At 41.1% G+C, this 25,807-nt stretch overlaps 1 protein-coding gene across 8 annotated transcripts in view; it reads left to right on the top strand.

Annotated features, from left to right (window-relative positions):
- The window catches only part of COBL (cordon-bleu WH2 repeat protein), a 342,443-nt gene that overhangs the window by 260,288 nt on the left and 56,348 nt on the right, over nucleotides 1-25,807 (top strand). For 7 of the 8 annotated variants that reach the window (XM_069958515.1, XM_069958510.1, XM_069958512.1 and 4 more), the window contains one exon: nucleotides 12,656-12,829. The exons of the other annotated variant lie outside the window; for it this stretch is intronic. In XM_069958515.1, the coding sequence (XP_069814616.1) occupies nucleotides 12,656-12,829 (174 nt within the window). The remainder of the gene's footprint in view (nucleotides 1-12,655; nucleotides 12,830-25,807) is intronic. 8 annotated transcript variants of the gene reach the window in all.

Here is a 25,807-nt window from a genome sequence, read left to right on the forward strand (position 1 = left end):
GGTACCTTTAAAGAGAAATTGTCAGCTCGACTATTTATACATTTAATGTAGTTGTTTAAAACTGCATCACTTAAAACACATATTTTTTGCAGCTCTGAAGTGTCAGTAAATTGTGGCCAAGTTGTGTTTCGAGACTCTTAAATGAGGCCCCACAGGCTCTTTCTTTTGCATATTTATGTTTCCCAGGGAGCAATGCACCTAGGATTTCACTGCATTAAGCACTTTAAACGGCAGCTGGCAGTGTTATCTTTGGCTGGTCTCCCTGAGATCAGTGATCTGTTTCTATTAAGTTGTGGTTGGCAGGGCTGTGGAGTCTGTAAGCTGCAGCTCCGACTCCTGCTTTTATCAGGGACGGACTCCTGACACCGACTCCAGCTCCTTCATAAATTGCCAGTCAGACACCAGGGGATTTATTTATCACACTGGTTTAAAGTATAACTGGCCCGGCAGCTTCTTCCTAATGTCCTACATGATCCTGGGGTGACTTCTGAGGGAATAAGAAAAGAAATAAAACAGATTCTCTTCTGTGTGTGCAGTGAATGTAGCTAGTCTCCAGCCACCATGTCCTGAACAACTCAAAACTAGACTAGATGAAGTAGGTGCTGACAATTTTCTATGTTCTAACTAATGTTGCGTTTACACAGACAGATTAATCTGACAGATCTTTTAAGCCAAAACCAGGAACAGACTATAAACAGGGATCAGGTCATAAAGGAAAGACTGGGATCTATCCTCTTTTCAAATCCATTTCTGGCTTTGGCTTCCAAAATCTGTCAGATAAATCTTTCTATGTAAACGCACCCTCAGTATTCACCATACACAACAAAACACTGCTAACAAAAGATATAAGTGATATAGAGGTCATCCATAGTGATATAGATGGGTCATCCATAGTCATTTAGAGGGCCTTGACGCTGCACAATGGAGGCAGGTAAAAATAACTTTTTTTAATCATTCCACCACCCCCTGTCCCCTCTGGATTTTACACTGTTGCCCAGAACACCCCTTTAACATCTGCCTCTCTCTCTCTAACACACCCACACAGCCTGCTGCAGCCTTTAGCACGCACGCACACACACACACACACACACACACACACACACAGCCTGCTGCTGCTATAGCACACACACAGCCTGCTACAGCCATAGCAGACACACTTACAGCATGCTGCAACCATAGCACACACACACACACAGCCTGCCACAGCCATAGTACACACACACACACACACACACACAGCCTGCTGCAGCAAGAGTAAACACACTCATACAGCCTGCTGCAGCCATGGCATACACACAGAGCCTGCTGCAGCCATAGCATACACACACAGCCTGCTGCAGCCATAGCACACACACACACACCCACACAGCCTCCTGCAGCCATAGCATACACACACAGCCTGCTGCAGCAAAAGCACACACACAACCTGCTGCAGCCATAGCACACACACACACACACACACACAGCCTGCTGCAGCCATAGCACACACACAGCCTGCTGCAGCCATAGCATACACACACAGCCTGCTGCAGCCATAGCACACGCACACACAAACAAACAGAGCCTGCTGCAGCTACAGCACGCAGCCAAACGCAGGAAGTCCTGATCCTCTGCATGCTCACAGAGAAGGCAGTCATTTCATTGATGGCTGTGTTAAGCCATGACACTCTGTACTGGCCAGGACTTCCTGTATTTGGTCTCATTTTTGCAGAGAGACTGGACCTGGATTTGTTTTAAAGCATGCTAAAAAAAATTATGTAAATTGCAAGAATTTCTTTATATCACATCCCCTGTTATAACCAAGTTATAAGCATTTAAAGGAGAAGTCCGGCCAAAATTTATTTTTTAAATGTTATTACTGATGGAAAGTTATACAATTTTCTAATGTACATTAATTATGGGAAATGCTCATATACTGCTATTTCCCTTAATTTAGTGTATCAGGAAGTGTTAGAATTATCTCTGAAGCAGTGACGTCACAACGAAAGTTGTAATTCCTATGGAGTGTCCAGCACTATATATAGAAATCAATGAGTACCATTGACTTCTATATATTGCGCCCCTGCTGGACACTCCATTGGAATTACAAAGGATGTGTATGTAAACCGTGTTTTTGATTGAATACATTTATGAAATACTTTGGGTAGCAAGTGTCCTTGCTCCCCAAAGTATTCCATAAATGTAAGCAATCAGTACATAACAGTAAGCCTGCCGAATCGCCGCTGCCCGCCCGCCGCTCTGGACTACTGAACTACTACTCTCCCCACCTGCTCATAGCATGCGCAGGTGATGGGAGAGTAGTAGCTGGGTTATATCTCCGAGATCGCCGCCGCCGCTGCGCAGGGGAGCCGCTAATCACTGCAGCCATCACCCCCCTCCTGCTACTTCCTTACTCTATCTCAGAGATATAATCCGGCTACTACTTTCCCATCACCTGCGCATGCTATGAGCAGGTGGGGAGAGTAGTAGTTCGCCGCCGCTGATGCTGCCGTGCAGGGGGAGCCGCACATCACTACAGCCATCATCCCCCTCCTGCTGCTTCCTTACTCTATCTGATAGCTAACTCCCCGCCCGGCCGCCAGCACGTGTGATCGGAGAGCGGCGGCCGGGCAGGGAGTCAGCCATCAGATAGTGTAAGGAAGCAGCAGGAGGGGGGAGCGGAGGGGGATGATAGCTGCAGTGATGTGCAGCTCCCCCTGCTCGGCAGCATCAGCGGCAGCGGCGGCGCACTCCTACTCTCCACACCTGCTCATAGCATGCGCAGGTGATGGGAGAGTAGTAGCCAGATTATAGCTCTGAGATAGAGTAAAGCAGCAGGAGGGGGATGATGGCTGCAGTGATGAGCGGCATCAGTGGCAGCGATCTCGGAGATATAACCCAGCTACCACTCTCCCATCACTTGCTCATGCTATGAGCAGGTGGGGAGAGTAGTAGTTCAGTAGTCCAGAGCGGTGGGCGTTCGGTAGCGGCGGGAGGGCGGGCGGCGGCGGTTCGGTGGGTTACTGTTATGTACTGATTGCTTACATTTATGGAATACTTTGGGGAGCAAGGAGACTTGCTCCCCAAAGTATTTCATAAATGTATTTAATCAAAAACACTGTATACTACATTTACATACACATCCTTTGTAATTCCAATGGAGTGTCCAGCAGGGGCGCACTATATATAGAAGTCAATGGTACTCATTGATTTCTATATATAGTGCGCCCCCTGCTGGACACTCCTTAGGAATTACACCTTTTGTCGTGACGTCACTGCTTCAGAGATAATTCTAACACTTCCTGATACACTAAATTAAGGGAAATAGCAGTATATGAGCATTTCCCATAATTAATGTACATTAGAAAATTGTATAACTTTCCATCAGTAATAACATATAAAAAATTAATTTTGGCCGGACTTCTTCTTTAAGTCTCCTAATAAATATATAGGATTTTTTTATGGACACGTACCAGCATTTTTGGCTTTCGAAGCCATAGTCTTTTTGATAATTGTTAGGCAAAGATTCAGATTCAAGGGAATACAGTACCTTGGCTTTTACCCATGCGCCACAAGGAGGTGGGCTTTCAAGCAAAAGAATTTTCATGCTGCTGTCTCTAGAATAGACAAATGATTTCTTGACCCTAGTAAAAGCTTGTTGATATTCTGGGGCTGCAGAGGGGAAATATAGAAACTATTGAGTATCAGCGGCAATTTTTGACAGAATGTAATTTGGTTAGTCTGTTTAAAGCGAAAAGCGTCCGGAGCCGCTTGCTCCATAGTGTGCACTGACAGGATTTTCTGCGGCCACGATTTAATGAATAGCGGCCACAGAAAACTGACATGTCAGTTTCTCGCGGCGCCGCTAGGGATCCCGGCCTGTAGTGTATAATATGTGTATACACTCCGGCCGGGATTCCATAGGTGGCAATGTCACGTATATTTTCGTATTAATCACGGCCGTTATTGCAATTGGCAGCAACAGCTGTGGTTTTACAAAAATATACGTAGTGGGAACATAGCCTAACATTGTACCTAGAGGGGTAAGCACAGAATGCCACAGTCAAATAAGGTACTTAAGAGCCACTTAGACATCTGGAATTGTCCTATAGATCCACTTATTTGACAAGTTCATAAATGCTGACAAGCAGGGATGCTGGTGAATTGGTTTGAAAATCATTGGCTAGTAAAATAGTTATGGTCATGTAATGGAATGTGGATTTTCTGACTGTATAGATTAAAAGAATTCTCCTTTGTTTCACCCTTAACCTTCACAAGGTGAAATAGACTAAAGCCCCTATTCCACGGGTCGTTTAAAGGCCGCTACGAACAATATTCGTCCCGTGGAATAGAGTGCAACGATCAGCCGACATCCTTCATGTCGGCTGATCGTTGCAGTCGCTTGTTTTTCAACATGTTGAAAAACAAGCGACTGATATAGCAGCGATCTGCTGCTGTCGCTCCGTTGAATAGGAGCGTCGGCAGCAGATGCCGCTATATCCTATGGGCTGCCCGGACGATCAGCGATCCTCCGAGCAGCCCCTTCCGCACTCACCCGCTCGCTGCAGCCGCGTTGAATAGCGCTAATAGCGCTCGTTTGCTCCTCCAAACGACTCGTGGAATAGGGGCATTACTGTAGAGTTGTTAGGTTGTGGTCCCTAGAATAGTCAAGGATTAGCAGTGGTAGCACTGATGGAGCAGTGAAGTGGTCAGGAATATGGCAGGGGTTTGTCACATTAATTAGAATACTGAATTTGATCAATGAAACAGATGACCTTGGCTTACCCAGCAACTCAGCAACTTGGGTTAGTTTCTTAAAATACAAGCTAAGCAGTTGAGAAACAAAGTGACCTCCAGTAGGTATGTCCAACTTGACTAATGTTAAAATAAGAACAAACTTGTAAATACATCCACCTTTATTTTCAAGCCAGCATGTAAAAACATTAACATAACATTACAAAAAAAAGTGTCTGACACATTTCAAGAGCATGTCCCCCTTAGTCAACTAACATTTACCATTTATTTGACATTTTACATGCTAGTTGGGAAATAAAGGCTAAAACTTCTTAAGAGATGGAGCTGGAACCATAACTTTCTGTTTATAGTACTTATGAATTGGTGTGGAATCCATGCTGTCTTCTGAAATTGACACATACCAGAACATTGGAATCAAAGCAAGTAATGTGGTGAGCTTCGAAGTATTTGAGTATGTAAAAAAAGCAGTGTTTTACTTTACTAAAAACACCACTAAATCACCAAATTTGACACATTACCCTTTTCCCACAAAAAACGCTGTGGCCAGATGTTAGCTGAGAGTCAGTTGGGAAAAATAAACTGCAATACCCACAGGGCATTTTTTACTATGGCATTCTTTCAGGGAAGCTTAGGGAGGCATTTATTAAGTCCGGCGTTTTTTACGCCGGACGTAAAAATGCCCCCGCAGCTCCGGCGCTACGGAGATTTATGTAGAGGCGGACTGCCTCTACATAAATCCCGTGCGCGCCGTTGCGCACCGCCGAAAACCTACGCCAGCTGAGGACTGGAGTAGGTTTTCGGCGTACATTTTGGCGGAACGGATGATAAATCGCGCGGACTCTGAGTCCGCGCCCTCCGTTCCGCCCACTCTCCGGCCCTTTTCCGCCCCCTGGCGTACTCGGCGGAAAGTGCCGATTTGCGAATATTTTATTCGCAAATCCGCCATTTTTGCTTAAAAAAAGACGCAAATCAGCACTTTCCGCCGAAAATCATCCATTCGCCGGATGATACATGTGGCCCTTAGTGTTTTTCACTGTCTTTGTGTTTTTTGTTAAATCGCATCAGAGCCTGCATCAGGCAGCTTTCTTTATTAACATCTGCGTTTTTTTCCATACACTTCAATAGGGGGTAAATTGCCAGAAATAATGCCATTTCTATATGCATATTGGTGCTTTTTCTGGTGTTTTTTTCACCAGTTCTTCAATAGAAGTAGTAGAAGACCTGGAATTACATAACAAAGAATCACATGAATTGTTCTGAAAAAAAGCACAAGGATAAAATACCAAAGAAAAAACCTGATAGTAATTTACACTAAAATTAGAAGCATTAGGGAACACTGTGTAGAAGTTTTGTCTGAGGGAAGCCTGAACCTACTGTGGTTTTTGTATTCCATAAAACATTATCAAGGAGGTCCAGGTAAAGACAAAATAATAAATTCTGTCATGAAGCAAAGCAATCTTCTTCTCCATCTTCCTGATTTCCTGAGAGTCAGAGTGCTGTGTACATGTTATATGCAAAACAAAAATGAAAACCTGCCTTCTGAAATATGGGACACTCCTGGCTTCTTGGAAGAAGATATAATCTCCCACTACACATCACTCAGAAATACAGTTTGTTTTCAGAAGCATCTAATTCATATGAGGGAAAAAAACAAATGTCATCACAAGTAGCGCAAGTTTGGTCTACTAAACTCTACGGGGAAAATTATCAAAAGGGTGTTAAGTAGAACTGGCTCAGTTGCCCCTAGCAACCAGTCAGATTCCACTTTTCATTCTTCATAGATTCCTTGGAAAGTGAAAGGGGCAATCTGATTGGTTGCTAGGGGCAACTGGGCCAATTCTACTTTACACCAGTTTGATAAATCTCCCCATATGGGCATACCCCAGGCACTTCACGGTATACATCCGGTATATCCTTTTTGAAGGTTTCCTAATACATACCAGCGATGTAGCCCAAAGCCTATTGTAAATGGTGCCTGTCAGTAATAGAGTACAACCAAAGAAGGGACATGGAGAACACAGACAGTGACCCTAGCCTGGCCCCTGGCCCCCACCCAGCAATATTGTAAAGACTAATAGTAAGTTGAGACTATAGTACAAATGAACATTTTATAGGAGGCCAGGGACCCAGTCCAGCATGAGATTGGACCAGCCACACAAAATACAAACTGTTTATCCTCTATGGAGCTGCCAGAAAGAGCCAAGTGCTGTACTTTGCTCTGTACTGTAGAGAATGTATGAAGCTGCTGGAGAGAGCTGAATACAGCACTCAGCTCTTTCCGGCAGCTCAATAGAAAATTATTAAAGCCGCGTGGCTGTATTCAAAACAAAGTAACTGGGGGCCAATGTACTGTAGACATCACCGGGAGGGGGTACAAAGGTTGGGCCCCTGCAATCTCTTACTTGTCCCCTAGTTTTAAGTCGAAAACCCCTTTAGGCCAAGTTCACACAACGTAATTATTAAAAATGTAAAGTATTAATCATGGCCATTGTTGCCTATTTACTTACTTTACTTTACTTACATTGTGCTGCATGGTGAGGCAATCCCGGCCGGAGTGTATACACTCCAGACGCATCCGAATTCATTAGTAGTGAAGATCATTGGGCCGGTACTGCAGTACCGTCTGGGATGATCTTCAGTAACACCAGCCATTCTGTGATCGGGCCTAGTCACAGAACGGCCGGTGTTATATGCCACGTGAACATGGCATTAGGGTGGGTTCAAACATACAGGATCTGCAGCAGATTTAATGGTGCAGATTTTAAGTTGCAGATTCAAAGCAATTCTGCAGCTTCAAATCTGCTGCAGATCCTGCATGTGTGAACCCACCCTTAAAGGGAATCTGTTGAAGGGTGAATTATAGCTGATGGATTTCCTTTGAAATGTACCTGTCGTTACAACTTTTAAAATCTAAATAAACAGGGGAGGTGATATAAAGCAGACTTACAATTTACACTAATTGTTTTTTTTGGATATCATGCTTTATAACAAATGTATACTTACCTGAAATGCATGTCTCCTTAAGGCAGCTTTTTAATGCAGTCAATAAAGCGCCTAACACAGTGCCCAAGCATATTTGTGCTTCTTTAGTCCCAGCCTTCAAAGCCCCAAAAATGAACGTTTATTCATTCCTGCGCTGTGTGCAAATTCTTTTCAACTAGTCATTAGGGAGGTCCTGGGATCCCAACTAGTTAAAGTCATGTGGCTACATTTAGCTGTAATCACACCTCTCAGTTCATCACAGAGAGATGGGCCTGACTGCTCATACCATCGCCTACGTCTGTTTTCGTTCACTGCACATATCCAAATGACGATAGATGTAGGTGCTGGTATCATCGCACAGGCCCACTCCTCTGTCATGCAATGTGTGCACAGATGGCTGTTATATTTTCATGGAATTTTTTTCTGTAATAGATTAGATTAAAAAAAAAAGTATTTATTCCTTGTTTTACAGCCATGTTTTACTTTTATTTTGTGAACATAGCTGAATGATTTGCTAGCTACTACAAGAAAATAGCTTGCTCTAGGGAGCCATGTCTTCTAGTAGGCAAGCGTAGGTATAAAAGTGTACTGCAAGATGTATTCCTTTGTATTTTGTGTTACTGAAGAATATGTATGGCCCTAAACAACCCTGACCTACTTAGGTAAATGGCGTGGCCACAAATAGAAGCATATTTTTGCTCTGTAGCTTCAGATAATTATTATCTGGATATTAAATGACATTATCCATGCTGTCCTTAGTTGAACTGCTTTTATAAACACAGGCTAAATATATATGCATTAGAACACATTATGAGAGCCACCTTTTGTGTAATTCAGTCACAGCGTTGTTGTTTTTTTTAACTACCTATTTTACTTATTAAAAAAGGAAAGGAGTGTGAGTTCAACTGCTATAATGCACTTTTAACGAGGTTAACCTAAAGTATCCCTATACCCCAAGGAAAAAAATGGAAACCAAAAGAAGAAAGGTGTAGGCCCTCTAGTTAGAAATGTAAATGTAAATTGGTAGATTTAATAAATAGAAATATACATTATTATAGGAAATAAAAAAGATGCATCTATTAAGTAAACATAGTGGTACAATATATCAAAGTAGTACATAAATTTAATATATAATATATAAAAATAGCTTGAAAAAAGTAAAAATAAAAAATAGGATGATACGGGATAAACTTATTGGTAAGGATAAGTTGATAAAAAGTGATAAAGAATGAAATATTTTACTTATTGTCTGTACATTTTGTTAACACAGTTTAGTCAAGAAGACCGCAGAGGAAAAACTGAAGCTAGTATAAGCTGTGTGGTCATTGACCAAATTGGTAGACCAGGCGACACAAACTTATGCTATGCAATAAATCTAACTATTGCTTCAGTTACAGACAATAGCTTTATATATAAGTTGTCAGGATTTCCATTATTTTTAATAGTAAGAATAAAGCAGTCTTTAGCATTATTATTACAGCAAAGAATTGAACTTATAGATTGATTTTAAATGGAGGTCATGATGTTAGTTGAAACAGAACCTAACTGTTATATGACATACTTACTTCTACAGTATATATACACTACCGTTCAAAAGTTTGGGGTCACTCAAACTATTTTGTGTTTTCCATGAAAAGTCACACTTATTCACCACCATACGTTGTGAAATGAATAGAAAATAGAGTCAAGACATTGACAAGGTTAGAAATAATGATTTGTATTACATCAAACTTTGCTTTTGTCAAAGAATCCACCTTTTGCAGCAATTATAGCATTGCACACCTTTGGCATTCTAGCTATTAATCTGTTGAGGTAAGCTGAAGAAATTGCACCCCACGCTTCTAGAAGCAGCTCCCACAAGTTTGATTGGTTGGATGGGCACTTCTGGCGTACCATACGGTCAAGCTGCTCCTACAACAGCTCAATGGGGTTCAGATCTGGTGACTGCGCTGGCCACTCCATTACCGATAGAATACCAGCTGCCTGCTTCTGCTGTAAATAGTTCTTGCACAATTTGGAGGTGTGTTTATGGTCATTGTCCTGTTGTAGGATGAAATTGGCTCCAATCAAGCGCTGTCCACTGGGTATGGCATGGCGTTGCAAAATTGAGTGATAGCCTTCCTTATTCAGAATCCCTTTTACCCTGTACAAATCTCCCACCTTACCAGCACCAAAGCAACCCCAGACCATCACATTACCTCCACCATGCTTAACAGATGGCGTCAGGCATTCTTCCAGCATCTTTTCATTTGTTCTGCGTCTCACAAACGTTCTTCTTTCTTTGCCACTTTGCCCTGAAGCCCAAAATCCCGCAGCCGCCTCTTCACTGTAGATGTTGACACTGGTGTTTTGCGGGTACTATTTAATGAAGATGCCAGTTGGGGACCTGTGAGGTGTCTGTTTCTCAAACTAGAGACTCTAATGTGCTTATCTTCTTGCTTAGTTGTGCAACGCGGCCTCCCACTTCTTTTTCTACTCTGGTTAGAGCCTGTTTGTGCTGTCCTCTGAAGGGAGTAGTACACACCGTTGTAGGAAATCTTCAATTTCTTAGCAATTTCTCGCATGGAATAGCTTTAATTTCTAAGAACAAGAATAGACTGTCGAGTTTCAAATGAAAGTTCTCTTTTTCTGGCCATTTTGAGCGTTTAATTGACCCCACAAATGTGATGCTCCAGAAACACAATCTGCTCAAAGGAAGGTCAGTTTTGTAGCTTCTGTAACGAGCTAGACTGTTTTCAGATGTGTGAACATGATTGCACAAGAGTTTTCTAATCATCAATTAGCCTTCTGAGCCAATGAGCAAACACACTGTACCATTAGAACACTGGAGTGATAGTTGCTGGAAATGGGCTTCTAAACCTATGTAGATATTGCACCAAAAACCAGACATTTGCAGCTAGAATAGTAATTTACCACATTAGCAATGTATAGAGTGTATTTGTTTAAAGTTACGACTAGTTTTGAGTTATCTTCATTGAAAAGTACAGTGCTTTTCCTTCAAAAATAAGGACATTCCAATGTGACCCCAAACTTTTGAACGGTAGTGTGTATGTGTATATATATATATATATATATATATATATATATATATATATATACACACACACACATATATATATATATATACATTTATTTATTTATTTTGGGGTTATTAGTAGAGATGAGCAAACAGGGTTCGGGTTCGAGTCGATCCGAACCCGAACGTTTGGTATTTGATTAGCTGGGGCTGCTGAACTTGGATAAAGCTCTAAGGTTGTCTGGAAAACATGGATACAGCCAATGACTATATCCATGTTTTCCACATAGCCTTAGGGCTTTATCCAACTTCAGCAGCCACCGCTAATCAAATGCCGAAAGTTCGAGTTCGGATCGACTCGAGCATGCTCGAGGTTCGCTCATCTCTAGTTATTAGTTGAAGTCATTGAGAGACGTGAACGTTCTCCAATCAAAACAGAAAGCACATATTAAAACTGCCACAAAAATACAGTGTAAACACAGCTTAAAAAAGGCTGTAATTCCAGCATTGGGGTTGTGACCACTTTGTGTGCAACATATGAACCAATGAACAGCCTTTCCACAGACTTTAATAGAATGCATTAGTATACCCACCCAAAAAATAGCTGCAGCTCATAAATTGTTCACTTTATTAAGTGTAATTAAAATATATTATGTAATTTGGTATAGAATATATTAATAGAATAAAAAAACTGCTGCTTTTTATACCTGTTTTACAGTTTTTTTCTTTTACATACTTGGAGATATTGCATGTTTTAGTCTATGTTAACACAGAATATTTTGGTCAGTAGTTTTGACACTATTTTCAGCCAAAACAAGGATTGGGTCCAACAGAGAAAAACTATAAGGGAAAGATTTCTACATTTTATGTTTTCAAACCACACCTAGTTTTGGTTATAAATGCTGACTGAACATAACCCGTAAGTAAATCTTTCACCCCCAAAATAGCTAAGCATCTAATGATGTTGATATTATGCACTTGCTAAAGCAACAATACAGAAAATATCTTTGTATCATCAAATAAAATCTTCATTTCTATTTATATTGCTTAAATTTCTTATAAATGTCTAAACGGAATTGCTTACGGTAATTTACAGCTAAAAGCTTGTTATACATGTATCTTAACAACACATTTTGGTTCATAAGATATGAAAAGATGTTACTATCAGCTTTCTATTTACACATTCATTGCTGAAACAGCTGGCATCATGGTCATGGTAGAATATTAATGGGGAAAGTGATAAGACTTTAGAAACATTATTGTTACTGCTTAAGTGTTTAAGGGCTTTGCATTTGAAAATTCACCTCTTTCTCATACAGTGTTCAAACCAGATTGTTACATACTTTATAGTCTGTATAGTGACATACATTTGTGATCCACATGTGTTTGCCTCATTACTAAAAGATACAATTATTTAAAAGGGTTGTCCATCTAAAATCTTTTTCTTTAAAATCAACAGGTGTCAGAAAGTTATAAAGATTTGTAGTGTACTTCTATTTAAAAATCTCAAGTCTTCCCATACTTATTAGCTGCTATATGTCATGCAGGAAGTGCTGTTTTATTTTCAGTCTGACACAGTGCTCTCTGCTGACACCTCTGGCCGAGATAGAAACTGTCTAGAGCAGGAGAGGTTTTCATGGGGATTCCCATAGAAAGCCTCGCCTACTCTGGAGAGTTCCTGTCTCTGCCCACAGATGGCAGAAGAGAGCACTGTGTCTGAATTAAACTAAAAAAATTCCGGCAGGACATACAGCAGTACTGGAAGACTCAAGATTTTTAAATAAAAGTAAATTACTAATCTGTATAACTTTCTGACACCTGTTGACTTGAAAGAAAAAGATTTTCGATGGACAACCCTTTTCATATATTCAGCATCATATCCAAGTAAAGTCAACGTTAAATAACTTGTGTGTCTTCATATAGGTAATGGACGGCAGGTACCACAAAAGCCCCCACGAGGAAACTCCCGAAGCCCACCCCAATTTATGGCACCCCCTCCCCCTCCCTACCCTCCTCCTGATAATAACATTGTGGATCCATCAGTGTTTGAAAATGGAGCTGCTGTAACAGGACCAACTAGACCCATACCTGCTAAACGTAGGTTCCCATCAAGCCTATAATTTTATATGCTCCTGTCAGCTCCACTTGTACTTCTATTTAATTATCTTTCCCTTTAAATCTCAGATACTCTTTTCTTTGTCCTTACATTCTTTCTCTCTTGGGTCTTAAGAGATCACTGAAAAGGAGAACAAATATGCTATCACTCTATCATGCCCATAAGCCCAAGCAGTGATCTTTAATGACTACCTGGATCTACATTCTGCTTCTTAAGGGGACTCTATCAGGGCTGTCATCACTAATAAAAAGCTTACAGCACATAATAGGAGACGTCATACTATACATAATGGTACCTGCCTTTAAGCCTTGTGATTGTTCCTGATAATTAAGCATTTTCTTTTAAATGCAGATTTCTTATGCTTGGTGCATTCAGGGTGGGTCTTCATTCCAGGTTCATTGCTAATTCCTGCCACAGCTCCTCCCTTCTGCTTCTTTATCGCGAGATTTCACTCTGTGCTAGTGACAGCATGGGGGTACATTGATAACACAAATTTGGCATGAATAAAGGAACAGAAGGGATTAGCAGTACATCCGGAATAAAATCATGCCCTAAATGCACCCAAACAAGTAATTTGCATATAGAATAAAATGCTAATTTTTTAAAGGAATGTGTTATTGTAAGGTTGAAAGGTACCGTTATGTACAGTATTAGGCACTACCAGCACTTTTTGCTGAGGGTGCTGATAGATTCCCTTTGAAATAACTTTTCTTATATACTCTATTTTTTATATAAGCTTCCTTTTAGGTATTTTTAATGTATAGTATTTATGTACCTATTTGCAATGCTAAATATATTCAGGTTCGTATGCCTATAGTCACATTTTTTGAAAAATAAATACATTTACACCACCATTTTCAGCAGAGAAAACTGTCACTGGAAAATGACAAATGTAAAAACAAAGTGGAAGAAAGAATCCCACACAGGTGGGAAACAATAAATATAATATCAAAGGAAAATAAACAGAAATGCAGTCTAGACATTTAACAAATCATCAGGTACATAAATATATGATATATAACATACAGAAATTATTAAGATGCTGCGCAAGGATTAGAGTTTCATATTTTCTTGAATTTGTCAGGACAGCCTTGCAACTCATTTGGGAATTTATACAGTATAAGGCTATGTTCACACTACGTAAAAGTATGGCCGTTGTTGCCACCGGCTGTACTTTGTATGGGGTGGAACACTGCCTTTACTGCTATGGGATCCCAGTGTGGAACATTGCCTTTACTGCTATGGTATACGGCGCTGCAAAGAACTAACATGTCAGTTTTCTGCAGCCGCAATTCAGTGAATTGCGGCCGCAGAAAGACCTGTCAGTTCACAGAATGAAGCGAGCAGCTGTTGCGGGCGCGCGCTGATGTACCCGCATCAGAACACTGCGGCTGGAAAGATCATCCGGCCGGTACTTAAGTCACGGAACAGCCGGTCTCTTGCGCATAGCCTGAGGGCAAAATGGTGTTCACTACACCCAACTACCTGTGTAGAGTAGGCTTCCAATTTTAAAATGATTTTTTTTTCCATAGTACAGGAGTAATTACATTATGGATTTTAATGTGACAGACATTGTGTGTCATAAATTGTCCACTATCAAAAGTGGGATCTATTACTAAAACAGTGGCAAGCCTACTGTTTGCTCCATAAATTTAAGGACCTCAGACCAAAAGGAGTAAATGATGGGGCAAGACCAGAAAATATGCAAAACGTTTCCCCGATCTGTAGGCATCTAAGGCTGGTGAAAAAATCAACTTTATGTATTTAAAGTAGCCTTGTGGGAGTAATATAAATCTGATGGAAAAAATTTAACCAGTCCAGAGATAAGAGCAACATGTAAGGCCTCTAGCATTACCTTATTGTAGCATTCCATCTATTCATGGCTCAAAGTTTGTTTGTTTTTTGTTTTTGTCTTTATAGTTATAGATTGTCTTTAAGATATAACATGTGAAAAGCAATCAATATGGCTTTACATTCAATGTAGAGACAAATAGTAAAAGGTCCGCCGTTATTAGGAAGTCATTTTCCCAAAGATAAACAGATTTCCCCAAAACACCCAAACATTTCAGGGCATTGGGATCCATGGCCAATACCTGAGACTTGGGCCAACTAACCCTCAAACCAGAGAAGTACAGTAAATAAAGCAATCAGGTAGGGTAACACTGCTTGAAGGTAGGGCACTGGGGCATTTAGGTACAGAAGTGTGTTGTTGGCAAACAGGGAGATATGCTCCTCATTATCAGCCACCATAGCCAGGGAGCAAAGAGAGTGGCAGCCCTGCCTCGTACCTTGGGCTAGATAAAAGGAGTGGCATATCTGAGTTTGTACAGACACTTGTGGTAGGACTAGAGTATAGGAGTTGGACCTACTTAAAGGGATTATCCCGCTAATCTATGCTGCTGCAGAGGACATAACAGTGCTGTTTACTTACCTGTCCTGCTCCACTGCAGCTGGCCATTACCAGGCTTCCTGTTGTCTGCCACTGTCATTGCTTTTACAACCTCTGCTGACATGCTGTTCCCACAGGAAATGGCTGCTCAGCATAGACAGCACTAAATTGTCTATGCTGAGCATTCATCTTCTTTGGGAACGGCACGTCCAAAGCAGTGGACAGGAAAAGGCCACTGCAGCGGACCGGGGCAGGTGAGAACATGGCACTGTTATGTCCCCTGCAGCCTCCGCAGCATAGAATAGTTTATACGGACAAAAAGAGAAAGGAGCTGCTGATATCTATGGATGACTCTAGTGCATCTCGGCTACATTTAAAAACCAACACTTTATTGTAGGGACTTGTGAACCAGGGGACCTGCACGTGGTACAGGAGGCAATATGGTTTGATCAAATTATATACCAACATTCTGGCATTGGTTTTTAAATGTAACCGAGAGGCATTAGTGTCAGCCATAAGTTTGAGGTGCAGCAGCTCCTTTCTCTTTTTTTCCGTATAGAATAGTTTGTGCCGGACAACACATTGCTCACCATTCATTTATATCGCCCCAAAAAACAGCAGGCAACTAAGACTTGTTGTATATGGCGAGCTAAGGCTAGCCTGCCTGGTCTAAAATCATAGAACAACTAATAACATAGTGCTGGCTGTAGTAGAAAGTTGCAGAACACACAATGCTTGCATCTTGCTTTGTGGGGGCAGATTTGGTAGGAGCTGTCAGCCACCAAATGCACCTACAATGGGCATATAAGCGTCAGAACTAGGCCATAGAGCAATGGAACAGGTTGACCTTAATTAATAAATCATGCTTTTTTTTTACAATATGTTTATGTTCATGTGCATGTGGATTGCCTAACTGTGGAAAAGGTGGCACCATAAGGTCAAGGCAAGTGGACAATGGCAATGTTCTGTGGAAAGGCCTGTGGGAAGGTTTCTGGCATGCATACCTCCTTCTTAAAGTGACTCTGCACCCACAATCTGACCCCCCCCCAAACCTATTCTACCTTCAGATAGCTGCTTTTAATCCGTTTGGCAGATGATTAAGTTATTGTGCTAAAAAACAACTTTTAAATTGTCAGCCCTGTGCCCTACCGGAGTGGCCTAGATTGTGTATACATTAGGCTGGCACAACCTCTCTGTCCCTCCTCCCCGCCCTTCTCATCATTAGTAATTCGCCAGGCAGATTGCCTCCTATTCCCCACCTGTGTCAGCCCGGCACATGGGCTGGATCATTAAGACACTTGTGCAAATGTTCAGCATGGAGAAAATGTTCCGGTGGCATTCCTAATGATGAAGAGGTTGGGGAGGAGGGACGGAGGGGTGGTGCAAAGTTAGGGCACAGATACTCCCGTAGGGTACAGTGCTGCCAGTGTAAAAGTAGTTTTTTATGACAATAACTGCATCACCTGCCAAATGGACCACAGGACAGATCTTGGATTAAAAGCAGCTATTCATAGGTACAAGTGGTTTGGGGGGGGTAAGATTGTGGGTACAGAGTCGCTTTAAATATTGGTATAGATCAAGCCCATCCCTTTCTGGCAGCAGTATTCATTAATGTCCACATTCAGCAGTATAATGCACCCTGCTACTTTCTAAAAAATGTTCATTAACCATTTCAGGAACATTAGAAAGAATTCAATGTGTTGACCTTCAGATGGCAAACTGATAAAAAGCAGCCTTTTTTAAAGGCTTTTTTTTCAAGGCCACAATAAATGACGGTAAATGACACAAGTTAATTTAAAGAGTCACTGTAATAACTTTCTAAATCAACAGTATATGTGATATGAAGCAAGTTTGCAATATACATTAATTATTTTTTCTGTTATCATGGAAAACACGGCACTTCCTGTGTTTTTTTCCCCCCCAAAGAGTCTTAACATGGGAAGTCCTGTGTTTCCCAGGTCGTCTGTGCTCTAACAGAGAAGGCAGTCAGGTGACTGATGGATGCATTGAGTTGTGACTCTCTGTACTGGCCGGAATTCCTGTGTTTAGTCTCTTTTTTTCAACTAGCACAAGTCAGAAAATCTGCCTTCAGAAGACTGGACCTGGATTTCTGGTAAGTATAGCTTTGTTTAACAGCATGATAACTACAAAAAAATTTAACTGCAAACTTGATTTATATCACATCTACTGTTGATTTCAATTTTGAAAGTTATAATGACAGGGACAATTTAACAATTATTCAAATAAGAGCTGTTATTTTACATCTTGTGTACTAATGGATTAGTTCCCATTGACTTAATTCACCTTATTACAATAAAAGTGATAGATTTTTTAATTTTGGCATAGACATGTTACAGCTCAGAGCTTCTGTAGAATTCTGCTTTATGATATTTTTATGCAGTGTTTATGGTGTTTTTCTAAAATAGTGTCTTTTAGTAAATGTAGTTTTTGGTTGTGTTTTTTTTACTATTACTAGTGATGTTTGATCATGTGATTGAAGAATTTCTCATGAAGAATGTGTCAAACAACAAAACACTAAGAAAAATGCTATATTCATGCAACAATTTTCAATGACCCTTTGAGTACCAAATAACGGACGTTATACTTTGGCACATTTTAAGTTGGTACATTATTTACGCTTAGGCTTATTGATTGCGGCTTTCAACAGCCTTTCAGTTTGGCTCTTATTAAAAGTCCATTGAATTTTGTTAAAAAGATGGTAAAAGGACGGCCAAAAAAATCTGTGTGTAAACTACATAGAATAATAGAAGTCATTGCCGAAAAGACATCCAGACATGAAGATTATTTGACGGCCATATTAAAAGACGTCCTGTATTCAGTACAATATGTGTATTGGGCGGACGTCATTCTGTTGACTTCAATGTAGATAATTATAATTCAGTACTAAGAAACTATTTGATAATCTATGTGGCGGACAGCTTTTCTAATCTTTTTACACAGTGTGAACATTAGAATTCTGAGGGAGAAAACACAGCAAACCCTGAGAAAAAAACACCACACCTTTCATTACTGAATCTGCCACTGGCACTACTGACTTCCAGTTAACATCTGGCTGCAGTATTTTTTCACACAAAAAATGCCACAAAATATGTATGCACAATATACCATGTGTGAATTCTCCCCTTTGAAGTTTTTAATTCAGTTTCTGAGCCAAAGCCAAATGTAGATTTAAAAGGAAAACCTTATACTTCTCTGTCCTGCTTGATACATGTCTGGCTTTGGCACATGTAGTATTGCAAAAAAGCCAGTGCAGCTTTTGATATCGTTTTTGTAGCCAAAAACAAAAGATGGCTCCAGCAAGAAGAAGTAGAAGTCCTTTCCTCATATTTCTTCTGCTACAAAACATTGCATGCATATTATGCATACATTTTTGCATCTATTTTACAGCCACAATCCAGCAATGCTGCCCCAGTTCGTCCTGCTGCTCTCTGTTTCCTTGCCTGCTCTCATGATGACATTCTGGACAGACTGCAAACTACCAATGAGGCTGCTGATGGGCTGGAGTGTGTTCATCAGCAGAGCAGGAAGTGTGTGGCAGAGGGGAGGACCAGAGCAGTGTTCTTAGCACTTGATCATTCTTTGGACGGAGGAAAGAATCCACCCATGCATAGAATGGAGTCTATGACACGGGTGGGAGACGCAGCTGGGAATTCCGCAACGGAGGTTCCGTCTGAATTCCTCAGTGTGCACATACCCTAAGACACTATTGGGGAGGGCTGGCTACTATATAAGAGACTATTGGGGAGGGCTGGCTTCTACATAAGAGACTATTGGGAGGGCTGGCTACTATATAAGACACTATTGGGGAGGGCTGGCTACTTTATAAGCCACTATTGGGGAGGGCTGGCTACTATATAAGACACTATTGGGGAGGGCTGGCTACTATATAAGCCACGACTGGGGAGGGCTGGCTTCTACATAAGAGTCTATTGGGAGGGCTGGCTACTATATAAGACACTATTGGGGAAGGCTGGCTTCTACATAAGAGACCATTTGGAGATCTGGCTACTTTCTAAGACTGTTGGAGAGAGCAAGCTATTATATTAAACCATGGGGGAGGGGTGGTATTGTATAAGAGACTATTTTAGGCACTGGCTTCTATATAAGAGACTATTGGGGAGGGCTGGCTACTATATAAGAGACTATTTGGAGGGCTGGCTACTATATAAGACACTATTGGGAGGGCTGGCTACTATGTGGGGCTCTAATAGTAGGCCTGGCTAGTATGTGGGGCACTATTGGGGGGCTACTACATGGGCCACAATTAGGGAATTACCTACTGCTTGAGGGATATAATGGGTAACTACCACGTGGGGACATTTACTTTAGTGCCAGGAACGCTGCATGCACGCTTCATTAAATATTAAGGTTGGCCCGCGACTTTCTCCCATTTTTTAATTTTGGCCCACTGTGTATTTGAGTTTGATACCCCTGATCTGAGGCAACTGTCTTAAGGCTAAATAAAGAAATGTTTCCACAATTAGACACATTTAACGGCCGTGCATAAAGTAAGAGAAAATTAGGCAGATAATCTCTAAAATAAAAAGTTGATCAGTACTTGAGCTTTGGTAAAACATTGATGTCGTAGTTTTGTGCATGTGCTATTTGTTTTTTTTATTTAAATAATTTTTCCTATATATATCTTTATTGGGACATTTAGGGAAGAATGAAGTGTGCTTACAGCATGCTGCTTTGTGATGAATGATGCTAATAAAAAAGCAAACTGCCCAATAGTCTTCAGTGCAATAAGATATTCTGCAACAGCTTTGGGCAGGGAGCTGGCAGGAGTGCTGTGAAAGGGGAGTAGGTTGGATGGGAGTAATATGAGAAAGCAGGGCATTCATTCTGGGAATTGTAGTACTGAGTAACTGCTCAACCAGGAAGTACAGAACTAAGACTCGAAAAACAAATACATTTTTGGTGATTTCAGAACTGGTACAGACAGGTGAACAATGCTATATGCTTCTGCCGCATGTTTTTTTTTTTTTTGGCCTGCCATTTGAGTATTCCTTTAAGATTTGTGGATACTATTTCTGGACTTGTAAGAGGATTATACTGCTCTCTGCTCCTCTGTGATAGTTTTGTACTTGCTTTTGTAGGGTGATTCATGCATTTCTGCTCCTATAACTTGTCCTATGTTTTCGGTATGCTTTCCTTTTAACTCCAAAGCCCAACTAACCATCAGTGGTTTGCTGAGAATTTTTTTTGTGTGTGACTGCATTGGTTTTGCTTGTTTTCCTGAGGGCAGAGTGGTAATGTTGGCCTGATGTGACCCTTACAATTACACTTACTCATTCTGCATTCTTTTTTTGTTTCTCTTCTCCACAGTTTACTGCTGTGCATCATTCCCTTCACATATGGAGCGCTGCTGAACAGGCTCTGTCTATACATTTTCCATATCTCACCTGATCTCCTCTGTTCCTGTCATTTTCTTTTAGATTGGTGGACGTCAAGCCATCTCTTGGAATGAATGTGTCCTTTCTTTATATCACACTTTCTTCTCATACTTTATTACACAAATTCTCTTGTACTGTAAAAGATTTGAACTGTATTTGCAAGGTTATATACCAAAGTGTTTTTTTTATTTCACAGTATATGGATTTGATTATCTTTATACAGTGTCCACATTGTAAAACCTTTTAAAGGATTGACTTAAGTTATTTACTCTGCACCTAAGTGTACCCATTACTTTAAGAAAAGTGTTTATCATATTAACCTGCTAAGAATTTTGTTTCAAAATAATAAATATGGTTGATGGCGTTAAGTAGATTTGTTTAACACATTTTATAAATTTGTTTTTTTTTTGTTTTTTTTTAATAGAACTTACTATGCTTTCTCATATGTTATATCATACAAATTTTATTTTATTTTGTGGGTGTGTGCACAAGAAGTGAAATCTCATACATGCTAGAAACAACTGTTATACACTAATGTCCATATTAATGGAGTAGAGCAGTGGAGGTACACTTCCAAAGACATGAAAATTCCTTTTTATTTTTGTTCCATTACTATAAATAATATTAGTAATAATAACTGTACTTTTAGATAATCAGACATTTAAAGAGACATTGCCACAAATGAGTTTAATATGTCATAGAGACATATGCAAAGTTTTGATTGGTTAGGTGGTTAGGTTCTGAATGTTCAGTGGCCAACAGATCACAAAAAGAAGTTCTGATAAGTCTGCTCTTAAGGCCATATTCCACGGAACGATTATCAGCCGTATTCAGCCTATATCGGCCGTTACGGCTGATAATCGTCCCATGGAATAGAAGGATCATTGCAGTCATTTGTCTTTCAACCATGTTAAAAGACAAGCGACTGTAATAGCAGCGATCTGCTGCCGTCGCTCCATGGAATAGGAGCAGTAGTATGTTCTCTCCTGGCTTCTGTCATTTGACTGAAATAGGCTATGTTCACACAACGTTTTTTTCAGCTCCGTTTAAAATGACGTCCGTTATTTTGAGTCTAAAATAATGGACGTTTTTCGAAGCCTGGCATCCCCTTAGTGCAATGACTGGTGTTTGCACATTATTTTAGTTTGAGATTACTAATTGGCCTTTGGTTGTGGCTTAATTGAAAAATCCATTGAATTTAATAGTAAAAACAGAGAAAGAACGGTGACAAAAGAAGAACTGTGTGTGAACAACTAATAAAAAACGTCCGCTATTTGCAAAAAACAGGGTGGTGTGCTCAACTTAAAGTCTATGGACAGTTTAGTATATGTCAAAATCTTGAGTGCACTACCTAGTTCTGCACCTGTTAGAACTATAGTGGAATTAAGGTATTGAGAAAAGAAGGTGGTAGGCTCTCAAAAGACAATTGGCATAGGTGTATCGGAATAATGTGTTCTGATTTGGTCAACACACAATGAATGTCATAAATTTTAAGTTATAAACTTAAAATCCAGTTTTATATATAAAAGGAAAAATATAAAATAATATTACAGCATGTAAAAAACGACACATAAAAAACAATGTATATGTATATATATATATATATATATATATATATATATATATACACACATTCGAATGACAACATATATTCCTATTGTTGGTCTATCTGCATATTTGATTAACTATACGTATCGATACTCGTATTAATATTTCATCATCGTATCACTATTTCACCACGCAGTATTAAACCATATATATCAAAAGCTTTGTATATAAGTATATTAACCCATAGCTGCACCAGGACATTACTGAACGTCCTCGTGCCGCTATGGGAGTTCAGAGGTGGGTCGCGCGGCGACCCCCCTCTGAACTGCCGCGATCCCGGGTGCCGCATGTAGCCGCATGTAGGTCCGATCGCCGTGCCCGCTAATTAAGTACTTAGAAGCAGCTGTCAAAGTTGACAGCTGCTTCTAAATACTTGCTCATATCCATCCCTGGTGGTCTAGTGGCCGGGGTCTGCGCCGTAATGGCGCTGATCCCGGCTCGGCATTCTATTGCTTTTGGCTGCAGCAGCCAAAAGCAATAGAACACCAATCTCATGGATTCATGCAGTATAACTATACTGCATGGATCTCTATGAGAGATCAGAGTGCATATACTAGAAGTCCCCCAGGGGGGCTTCTAGTATATGTGTAAAGTAAAAGAAAAATGTATTTTTAATAACACAAAATCCCCTCCCCTAATAAAAGTCTGAATCACCCCCCTTTCCCCATTTTATAAATAAAAATAAATTAATTAATAAACAAACATTAGTTTAATTAGTAAACGGCGTCAGCGCAAAAAAATCCCAAAGTGCAAAATTGCGCATTTTTGGTCGCATCAAATCCAGAATAATTGTAATAAAAAGCGATCAAAAAGTCATATATGCGCAATCAAGGTACCGATAGAAAGATCACATCATGGCGCAAAAAATTACACCTGACACAGCCCCATAGACCAAAGGATAAAAGCGCTATAAGCCTGGGAATGGAGCGATTTTAAGGAACATATATTTTCTTTAAAAGGTTTTAATTTTTTACAAGCCATCAAATAAAAGTTATACATGTTACTTATCGTTGTAATCGTAACAACTTAAGGAACATATATAACAAATCAGTTTTACCCCAGGGCGAACGGAGTAAAAACAACCCCCCCCCCCCCCCCCCCCCCCCCCAATTAAAAAAAAAACATTTTTTTTTTCAATTTCACCACACATATAATTTTTTCTGGTTTCCCGACACATTTTAGGCAAAAATTACATCTGCCATAGCAAAGTACAATTAGTTGCGCAAAAAATAAGGGCTCATTTGGGTCTCTAGGTGGAAAAATGCAGGCGCTATGGCCTTATATACACGAGGAGGGAAAAACGAAAACGCAAAAATGAAAACTGGCTGTGTCCCCTAAGGGTTAAAAGATAAGTATTGCCACTCTTGAAATTGAAAAAGCGGTGCAGGGCCCTTGCTTTACCGCATACTGTGTTGTTAGGTTCCTGTTCACCTGTCACTGTTAATAAAGCCAATGTATGAGGAGTTAGATAAATCTGTATGGTGGATATCCACCCCTCACCAGTCTCTGCAGATATAGGAGCTTCTATAGGCGCGATATCTGTGACACGGTAACTGGCGTCCTCCGCTCTCTCCGCTGCTGAGCTGTTTCTTTGTATCAGATTTGTTTTCCCATATGGGAAGCTGGTTTAGTATTCAGCGTTCATTCATGCAGGTCCAGGTGCACAGGAGGCGTCCCCCCTGTGGTTTTTGGATAAGGTGCTTTGCATGCAGTGCACGTCTTGCGTGCGTGTGGATATTCGGGATAGGTGACGGGTATATATGTCTTGGTGGCTAAGTATTATACTGCAACCCTTCAGATGCTTTTCAGGATGTGTAGCATATCCTTTCTTCAGTGAGGAATGTTGCAGTAGACTATATATATTGTTTTTTATGTGTCGTTTTTTACATGCTGTAATATTTTATATTTTTCCTTTTATATATAAAACTGGATTTTAAGTTTATAACCTAAAATTTATAACATTCATTGTGTGTTGACCAAATCAGAACACATTATTCCGATACACCTATGCCAATTGTCTTTTGAGAGCCTACCACCTTCTTTTCTCAATGTTCATTATTTTGACGTCCGTGGCAAAAAAGTCCGTTTTTCAATGCATTGTGTGCATAGGACATCCGTCTTCCCATTAACTTCAATGCAATTGCATTGAAGTCAGTTAAATTGCTGCAAAAACGGACGTTTTTTTAAATAGCGAAATCGGACGTTTTTTCTTCATTTTTGACGTTGTGTGAACATATCCATACAAAGATACAGAGTGGGAAGAGAGGTGCATGACCTTGCCTCCACGCTTTAGTTTGACTGATTATTTAGGGTCTAAACACTCATACCCCCACTTATTGAAACATTTGACAAGTACCTAGGACATGTGAACAATTTTTTATGACAGGCACACAAAAAATGGAAACTGGGCTATTCATGTCTATGCTTTCAGTCTGTCATATAGCTTTAAAAAAAATTTACATTATGTCAGTGTACACAGGGCAGCAAAGAATTATGGGGGACTTTTATGTGCCAGCAATGGCATTTATTTCAATTTTTAGTTTAAATACACAGTCTTATTTGCTTCTATATCCATAATTCACTGCAGTGGGTACACTATTTTGGTGCCAGGAGAGATATGTTCGAAAGGGCCGCCTAATGACATGATATATTGCAAGGTAATATATTTCTTTCAGGTTTAGGAGACAGCGCATAATATAAAGTCACAGTTAGCCTGTCTGGATGTGTTTTAAGAAAATGAGAGATTGACCATCAAGCTGCTTTGCAGAAACCTTTTACTTGAAAGAATGTGCCAACAAGTGACATTGATGTTTACAGGGAGTAAATCTAGATTTAGGTTACAAACCCACTTGCCAGATCTGCAGGGAGTCTCCTTGCTGCGTTTTTGCAGCGAGACTCGCTGCAGATCCTGGCCCTATACTTTCAATAGCAGAGAAACTCGCAGCAGGGATGTACATCCCTGCTGCAATTTTGTCTGCAGCCCGCCCCATTAACCCCCCGGCCGCCGGACATTATACATTACCGGGTCCCCGTTCCTGCTTGCTTCGGGGCTCCCGGTGTCTTCACGGCCCGCCCGGCCAATCAGTGCGCTGCAGCGGGGCAGCGCACTGATTGGCCGGGCGGAACGTGCCGGGAGCTGCTGAAGCAAGCAGGAGGCGGGATCAGGTAATGTATATCGCCCCCAGCCCCCGGCCGCACGATCGCCCCCAGCCCCGCAGCCCCCGACCGCACGATCGCTCGCAGCCCCCGGCCGCACGATCGCCCCCAGCCCCGCAGCCCCCTGCCCAGCGGGCGATCGTGCAGCCGGGGGCTGCGGGGCTGCGGAGCTGCGGGCGATCGTGCGGCCGGGGGCTGGGGGGCTGCAGGCGATCGTGCGGCCGGGGGCTGCGGGGCTGGGGGCGATCGTGCGGCCGGGGGCTGCGGGGCTGCAGGGGGGCGGGCAGGATATACATTACCAGGTCCCCGCTCCTGCTTGCTTAGGCGGCTCCCGGCACGTTCCGCCCGGCCAATCAGTGCGCTGCCCCGCTGCAGCGCACTGATTGGCC

Source organism: Dendropsophus ebraccatus, chromosome 2 (genome assembly GCF_027789765.1).
Source record: "Dendropsophus ebraccatus isolate aDenEbr1 chromosome 2, aDenEbr1.pat, whole genome shotgun sequence".
Classification (NCBI taxonomy): Eukaryota; Metazoa; Chordata; class Amphibia; order Anura; family Hylidae; genus Dendropsophus; species Dendropsophus ebraccatus.